The 8,839-nt window shown below is 41.8% G+C and overlaps 1 protein-coding gene across 1 annotated transcript; it reads right to left on the bottom strand.

The window, feature by feature from the left end:
- Window positions 1-875: 875 nt before the first annotated feature.
- Window positions 876-8,830, bottom strand: LOC119740874. The gene is made up of 3 exons (XM_038216332.1): window positions 6,681-8,830; window positions 5,780-6,019; window positions 876-3,886 (listed from the first exon to the last, which is right to left on the bottom strand). The coding sequence occupies exons 1-3, from the start codon at window positions 8,674-8,676 to the stop codon at window positions 3,066-3,068; spliced, it is 3,057 nt and encodes a 1,018-aa protein (XP_038072260.1). The 5' UTR covers window positions 8,677-8,830; the 3' UTR covers window positions 876-3,065.
- Window positions 8,831-8,839: the final 9 nt, after the last annotated feature.

Raw genomic sequence — 8,839 nt, 5'->3', positions numbered from 1 at the left:
AGCGGGGGGGGGGGGACGACACAAAGGAGTGCGACAGTGGGTAATTTATAGCTCCATGGGGTAACATATATGGGAGGACAATGGAGGTGATAAACCCCAAGAGGATTTGCCAGGAAGGAGGAGTTCAGTCTCAGTTGATCTGTGACCATAACATGTAAACGCTTCTTTAGTAAGCTCTTGATCTCCCCGGCATACTGGAAACCACAAACCCTGCAAGAGATGAGATACATGACATTAGTGTCGCAAAGTATGTTACCATCTGTGAGCAGTTTCAGATGGAAGAGTGGCCAGAAAAGGAGTCAGTCTCCTGGACGTGGATCTGACAATTACAACACTACAACTGCACTTAAAAGCGCCATGCTGGGTGGGAGGATGCATCCAAGGCGGGGACTTCAGCTAACAATCAGGTCTCGTAGACTTGCCTCATCACTCAGTGGTCCAGATGAAAAAAATACATCACCAGTGTACCTCCAACCATAGAGCAAGGATGCTCTGTTCCAGCAGATCCTGGGGTGACATGCATAGCAAGCATGCGTTCTTCAAGTCACAGTAACCCACGGAGAGACATGCAAAGGATCAGAGGGCGGCATGCGAGTACCCATTGCTGTGCCATCATGTACCTGTAAATAATGTTAACATGTACCCAGGAAGGAAACATTCTTATGCACCATTTTGAGCAATTTTATTGCTCCAAACGAAAATAAAAGCACAAAGAGCAAATTGATCCTACGCTCCGACTAAGCTGGCCTATAATCTTCGAATGGGGAGGTCCCCAACAGTAACGTCTTATTCGTTGTTTGATGAACAGTAAACTGCACTAGGAAATATTTCGCACTGCACAAGTCAAACAATAAATGATAAAAGGCGATTCTCAATTCTTTTTCAATATGTTTATTTTATTTACAACTAATAGTAATAGCATCACAATTCTAATGATTTCTGTTTAACTACAGAGACTAAATATTACAAATCTTTCATTCAATCAGTAAAGAAACCAGGAATAAAATTCAACAGTTTGTACATGTATTTGATATCAATTTTTTGTTCTAAAAATGGTGCCTGAATAAATATTTTCTTTTCAAAGAGAAAGCAATATCTTTAGACTTGCTTCCTCTTCTGTCACCGATTGTACCAATTAATGTATCAATCATATGCAGACAACCTGTAACTATAGCCGTTTGTTGTTTCTTTTGTAAAACTGGGGACACAGCAAATATTTTCCTTAGGTGACTCTGAACCAAAAAGAACAAGAATCATAGGGGCCTAAGCATGCCTGTCAAATATTGTCTGGGGGGAAAAAAGTTCAGTGGTTTTGTTCGTATATGTTGAAGCTTAAAGTTTTGTTCCTCATGCTATTTTCGAGTGTCATCCGAAAAAAATATATTCCTTATCTAAATTGCTATATTTCTAGCATAAAACAAAAGTTATTCAATTTTAAATTAGACATCGACCGAAATAAATCGGCTCACATTTAGTTGCTATATTATTACTTTACAATTTTGAATTATTGGTTGCCAGACGATAATTTCGTACTCGCGAGGTAGGTAGGTTCCCGCCCCACAATCAGAGAAATCGATAATGTACGGATCGGGAGCCAGTTTGCTCGCAAAACATACCAAGTTGAAAATTTATGAATACATGTAGAAAAAAACTTTGAATTGGTTGAAGAGCACCAGGAACTCAACTTTAAGCACACTAATAATAACCCATATCAAATTAACATACAATTGCTATGTTGCCTATGTATACACCTAATGATTACCAAATTCTGGTGCATGCACATGTACAAAATCTATACTACTTTTGGGATTTTGTTCAAGGTCCAAAATATATTTGGGGATAACAGGGCTTGGCCCCGCCCAAAGTGTATTGGAACAAATATCTTTATTTATTTTTAAGATATTCCTTGGCTGTACAACACTGTTTGATTGGAGCCCTTTCTCTGCCTCAATAAAATCCTGCTTTTTCTCTCCAAGGTTCTAAACATACCTGTTTCCGTTCTACCTTATCATAACATCCCACTGAATACGTTGTACAATAGAGTCTTACTTGAGTACCTAATCTCTGATTTTAACCATTCAAAAATTAAAGCTCCTAAATACAGTTGAACCCTGATAAGAAGCGCACTGTTAATACAAGCTTATAACAAGCAAAATTTTAGGTTCCTGGGCTTTGTTTTTCATTACTGTTAATACAAGGTACCTGTTATAACAAGGTACAAAGTCCCAAGGATCTTGTTGTAAAGGTGTTCGACTGTAATGACACATGTACATTCTTAACATTATGTTACGTTTTGAAAAAAAATTGCCAACTCATAAAATCTAACTTTTGAGGTGGATGTTGTTGATAAAGGTAGAACCAGTTGATGAAAGAGCCGTCTCAGCTTTCATACTGTATTTAAAAAAAAAAAAGTTAACCTTGCTCTCTAAGTGCAATTGCACCAGTCAGTTTGACATGGTGCATGGGTGTGTTGAAGCTGACCAGCAAAGAAACTTCAAATGAAGTGAGTTAGCAGGTTCTTAATCCTTGGAGTGTGTGGCTGCTTACCACTGTTATGTCAATGCATTTACACGTAATGTGGATGCATTAACATTGGACATTTTCTTAAGAAAAATACTAAATTATCTTGGACAGTCTGGAAGGACACTCTCTAAATTCCAAAGAGTGAAATTAGGGACAAGACATTTTAGAGTAAAAATCACTCTCATTTTCGATTGAAATAGTCTGAAAAATGAGCCACTTCAGTCGAAGCTCGAGTGAAAACTCGATCTTTACAATTGAAGAAATTGCACTCTAAAATGTCTAGTCCCTAGTTTCCGACTGGGGGAGTGAATCTTCACTTAAATGGAAAGAATTTTCACTCTTTGGAATTTAGAGAGCAAGGGTTCATATAAGACATTTTTACTCATGTTAATAGTTTTCACAGATCACATCGTAATTCAAATGCACACATTAATATCTGTACAAATAATGGCTGATCCACTGAAGTTTTGTTTACTTTGGCCTTCAAGTTCAAGCAAATGATTTATATTATTTCCTTAAGATTATACTCTTCAGATCTTATACTAAAAAGTGTCACTGTGATCACTGATAGGCTCTGAATTGTTGAAATCATCAGAGTAGCTGTTTGAAGATTCGTCTTGCTTCGTCCACTGTCCAGGATTGAGAGAGTCTTCCGTCTTGAACTCCGACGAGGGAACAGTGGACTGAAGCAAGGAGGTCTCTGAAAAGGAACTGGCAGACCTCAAGAGGGAAGGTCTTGGTTTAGGAGTTGGAGGAGTCTGAGATCGCTTGGTCTCTGAAGGAGGGTCGGGGGTTACGACTGCCGTGTTGATGGAGAGGGTTGACGTCTTGGAGGTCTTTCGGACCGGCACAGGTGATATGCTGGAGAGTTTGGGTTTGGGGATGCTGAGGCGTCTGGTCTGGGGATTGGCAGGCTTCCCACTGGGTCTCGGGCCAGACGCTTCAGGAGTTTTCCCCGCAATCTGAGTGGTTTGAGACTTGGTGGTTCTCACGCTGCTGCTCCTTGATGTGCCTGACACGCTTGAATGAGTTGAATGGTAAGAATCAGAATGGTTGGATGCAAGAGGAGCCAGCTCTTGCTCCCCCGTCGAGGCGAGATTGTCAGATCCCACAAAGTCATCCGAGTACTGTATGTCTGTCGGATCATCAGATTGATTCACAGCCTCCTGTGGCAAGTCCTGTTCTGATGGCAGGCCAGGTATCTGGATTGCTTTGGGATGCTTGACATAACTCGATGCAGATGAAAACTGTAAGTCGGTGTCAGTTGAATCATCACTGTTGCTCCCTGAGTCAGACTCAGGAACTGATGCACTTGGCAGATAGACGTCAATACTCCTGGCGCTCTTTTCACTGCTGCTTAAATCTACATCAGTTAAAAAAAACACAAAGGTGATATCAAATAAAACATTCACACAACACTGCACCTAATCAGCTATGTTAACCCTTACCCTACTTGACCCTCCAACGCATGCCAATATGTGCCTCAAGAAAATCTCCTATGTTTTTTGCATGGCCCTCCAATATCTGCCATGTCATTTCAAGGGTAACTGGACAGGCACTCCAATACATGCCACAGAGAACAATGAGAGTCCTCTGATAACAAAGTGAGTGCCCCCAGCTGGTCAGTATCAGGCACCCTCCAGGGCCTCCAACTCCTGCCAATTGGAGCCTTCACTGCTAAGACTTGTTATCTGCCAAATAACTGCAGCTGGAGGGCATTGGCATAACCAACTGACATGCAGTAAACTACCCTCAGAGAGTAAGGGTTAAAGAGGTTGTGGAATGCTCGAAGACATTTCCGTCATTTTTCGGGTATATGTAGCCTAAGGTGTGATGAAATAAAAACGACTATTGTGTCTGTAATGAAATGAGTACAAAAGGTACCAACAAATTACTGGATGAATTTCAGTTTTATAAAAATATAAACGCACATACAAAAGAATGGGACTTTGTCATTATGATATATATGGGTCTACTCTACAATAAGAAAAAAAAAAAAAATGACTTTCAGCATTCCACAATCTCTTTAACCCTAACCCCCTAGTAGTTCCCAGGACTACCCTGCAAAATCCAACAGAGTCTGACGGTTACTCATATGAGTTTCCTGCTCAATCAATCCAACACATTCCAACGCAACCCAACTTGCCAAGTTGTTGGGTTCTTGAAAGTATAAAATGACTGGCATGCTCAATCCAAAATCCAACTGTGCCTCATTTTTCAGTCGTCTGCTGTCTCCAACCGAGTCCAACATAACGTTATTTACCAGTATCCAACAGAATCCGACTCTGAATGTTTTCAGTTGCCTGCTGATCCAACACATTTTAACAGGAATATCTACAAGGGGTTTATTACTCAATCCAACAGGCACCAGCGGGTATGTCAAATAGTTGGATCCTGTTGGATTGAGCAGGTTTAGGGATGGTAACTTTCACATTCCTTGAAATATAGATTTACATCCTGTAAGTTTTCATACCAGAGGTGAAACTATGATGGCATGATATCAATGGCTGAGATAGGAAATAAAAGCATCCCAAACCACTGTAAAAGAAAACAGTGACATTCCTTGCCACATCAAAGTTCTGTTGTATGTTAATAACATGAGTTTTCATTTTCTTGAAATCGGCAGGCTTCGTACTTTTGTATTAAACTGAACGATTGAGTTTGGTAATTCAACAGTTATCATTTTGCATCTTTAACTCTATCATTTTAAAATAATTTACCAATTTCCACCACAGTTACATTTCTACAGCAGTTATAATAAGTTTTCTCCTTTGATGCCTTTTCAGCTGCTTTCAATTTCCATAACATTAAAACCCTAACTCCCTAGCGTATTTTACAAGGAACTGGACCAAGTCCATCAAAATCCATCACTCACTGTGCGTCCAACACAAAACTGTACATGACATAATGAAATCCACCACCGACGCACTGGTTGACATTCATGGACTTGCTACACATGGCTTTTATCACAATAGCAGTACAGGAAGCTAGGCAAAATCAATCGGATACCCCTAGCACTGCTTCAGGCCATTAGGCCCAAGTCCATCATACTCCATCAATATTTAGTCACACCAGGCCTTCTGGACCAAGTCCCCCAAAATCCACCAAATGGGGGGATGGATTTTGATGGAGTTGGGATGGTTAGGGTTAAATGATAAAACATGTACATGTATCTGTTTATGGGAACTAATGATGGATAGACAGAAAAATAAACAAAAACTTAAAAAACCCCAGAGAGAATTTAGATTTGCTGTACCTTTTTGTACCACCGATCCCCTGCTGTCCCTTCTGCTCCCGTCGAACCGAAAGTCACTAGCTTCTGTTCCACTGGCCCCTATTCCATCATCAGCTGCTTCCTGGTCAGTTCCCATTCCATCCTCTGAGTGAGGAGAGGATTTATCTGCCCAGGAATATGTTGCTCCTTTGGGTCTGCGGGGCGCCGCCACAGGGGGCTGCTCTGGGCTGACGATCTGGCGGTTTCTCTGGTCTGAGTGCTCTGTGTTTGAATTGAAACAAAAATGGATATCAAGTGAGAAAAATATTATTCGTACAAAAAATGAACTTATGATGCAGCCAAATTGGAACATGATAGGATGAACACTAAACAGTTCAAAAAGTGGATATAAACAATGAGTTTAATTAAAACCCAACAATTTCAATAAAAATCAAATACAGTATACACAAATTTGTTGCAAATTCCCAAATTCCAGTCCTGTTTTGAGGCGTGCGATCACACCCCCGCGCCATCACACGCATAAGTGCTTCCTGCGAAGTGCGAATAATCGCACGCCTGAATCCCTCTGTACCGCACACCTCGGCATACATTTACGGCATAATTATACTTCATAATTTGTGAAAAATAAAGTACGTTGGTGAAGACTGAAGAGAATATGGCTTTATTGTAAACCAAGATGAATATTTTCGAAAACAATACCAGATTGTTCAGCCCCAGCTTGGACCACAGAATCACACGCCTAGAAAAATCACACAGCTACAAAATTCCAGGTGATTTTTCAAATCAGAAGGACTGAAATTCAGAATAAACAATGAAACACATGAAGTGATAAAAAAAACCCATGTAATGAGAATTTTGGGACTTGGTGCACAATTTTTGTTAGGATCTGGATTCCTCAAGTGAAAGCATCAATAAAACGAACCCTTTCTCCTTTTCTGTTGCGCTGCTTTCGTTTGAGATGCAGACGACTTTCCACTATCAGCTCTTGACGGCAATTTCTTCTGCGGATGTCGTGCGTGAACAGCCTGATCCTCCCCCTCAAAATGGTGGGCAATCTCTGTTGAGATGTCATGTTCATTGACGGCATCAATGAAGTCCAGTTCATCTGTGACATGATGATTCTTTATCGCTTTCTCTTTCTCCTCCTGGTAGGCTCGCATCCTTGCTTCCTGAATCTCCATCTCCCTGAGGAGCTCGGGATTGTTCTTCTGCAATCTTAACTTCTGCGAGTTTGTCATGCCAAAGCGCAACTTCGTCCTGCGTTTGACCTTCGGGACCGGCTTCTGTTGCCTCAGCCATCCCTTAGTCGGTGGGACTCCCTGTGGGGGCTTAGCGCACTCCCTGTGCTTGTGACGATATGGCTTGGTTTGATGTACAACTTTTGGTTGGTTTACGTGAACGTTTTCTTTCTCATCTGTTGGTTCCTTTATAGTCACTTGATTTTTGGCAACAGCATGTTGTACGTGAACTTGGGCAGGTGTTCTTGATAGAGTTGCAGCTCTATTGTGAAGGGAGTTTCCATGGAGTAGACTCAATTCTTGAAGTAAAGCCTCAAGAACCGGCAGCTGGGAGCGCTGATTGGGCTCAAGCTTTAACTGACACCTGTTACAGATATCTGATGCTTGATAACCAGCTTCTTGAGCTGACTCAGTTTCACTCTTTGTTTTTCTCTCCTCGGGTTGCCTTTCCATTCTTTTCGCATGTGATTTTTCCTTCCTCAGTGCCCGATGGGTCTTTCGTACACTCCAACTTGGTGAAGCTGTACTCTGTTCCTCTGAGGGGAACTTGTAGTGTGTCTCAATCTGATGAACAATGTCGTCAGACTGAGTCTGACTTGATGAACTCAAGTCCTCACTAAAACTTTCAGCTCTCGTTTTGGGTTCAGCGTTTCTACCTGATAGGAAATACTGAATGTCCTGATCAATCCTCCTCACTGACTCAACATGCCTGTGCTGATCTGAGGATGCTGGTACATCTTCATTTGCTGTGTTGAAGAACAAAGGAGGTGGACAATGGGTATTGTTAACAATAAGGTCATCATTTCTAATTAACTGTGTTGACCTCTGAAATACATTTTTACGGTGGCCACTTCCTTTTGTGGTTTTTATTGTTTGCGTTGCTTGTTGTTTCTTCTCTGAACCAGCAGGTTTAGGAATAAAATCACGATCATCAATAGTGGATACGGCCACAGAAATGCCTTTTGGTTGACCTTGCACTTCCAAGTCCTCCAGCACAACGTCCGTCTCCTTGTTTCCCTTTTTCGTATCACGAACAACTCCATCATCTTTGCTCTTTCTTGGGGTCACTGCCAGTGCCAGGTCAACAGTCTCGGACCCTCTCTTTGTAATTTCTGATTGAGGAATATGTGGAATCAGACTAGCACCCATGCTGAGCATCCGGTATCGCACCACGATCCATCCCACCTCACTTCCCATCAGATTGTACAACTTGTAACTGTCTCGATCGCCATGAACCGACGGAACATCTGAACCATTTTGCTCAATGTCATGCGAAATCTCCTCCATTGTAGTCTGCAAGGAAACTGTACAATTCGCAACCAGTTTGGGGACCTTGGGCCAGACGTCGATGAGCATTACGTACAGGGGCGTGTTCCTCAAGTACGACAGAAGCATTTGCGGGTCCATCTTGAACAAGGAAGATTTACATTTGTTGATGCAAAAGTTGCCCCGGTGGTCTTTCAGTTCCTGCAGCTGGCATGGAATGTCTCCAAAGCTGTCCAGAATGATCTTTTCTTTGATATTCTGCGCCTCTTCCGGGTCCACATGGTGAAGGAGCAGCGTGGGAAAGTCGAGCAGGCGAAATGCAACGGACGGCAGGTGGCACACAACAGTGGACGAGTTTATGCGCAGTGATTCCACTGCCAGTTCCAACGAAAATAATGTCTCATTTGAACCCATATTCAACACCTAGAAAGGGTTCCACGTTGTACTCTTTTTAACTGTCGAATCAAAAGGGTTTTTCGGCGTTTTTTTCCGCAGAAAATTAGCCTGATATACGGACGATCTAGGCCTGCCTTTCGCCCTTTCATGCCTTTCGGAATGTGCGCCAACAATGTAGATA

The sequence above is a fragment of the Patiria miniata genome, unplaced genomic scaffold (genome assembly GCF_015706575.1).
Source record: "Patiria miniata isolate m_02_andy unplaced genomic scaffold, ASM1570657v1 HiC_scaffold_5, whole genome shotgun sequence".
Lineage (NCBI taxonomy): Eukaryota > Metazoa > Echinodermata > Asteroidea > Valvatida > Asterinidae > Patiria > Patiria miniata.
The sequence above is the reverse complement of the archived record's forward strand: the minus strand, read 5'-3'. Positions and strand labels throughout refer to the sequence as shown.

Bases quoted from the DNA above. Each gene is read 5' to 3' on its own strand.
- LOC119740874 (XM_038216332.1), bottom strand. From the start codon at position 8,676: ATGGGTTCAAATGAGACATTATTTTCGTTGGAACTGGCAGTGGAATCA. The intron at 6,020-6,680 runs GTTCGTTTTATT...ATTCAAACACAG, and splicing joins GCAACAGAAAAGGAGAAAGG to AGCACTCAGACCAGAGAAAC. The intron at 3,887-5,779 runs GTACAGCAAATC...TAACTGATGTAG, and splicing joins GGGATCGGTGGTACAAAAAG to ATTTAAGCAGCAGTGAAAAG.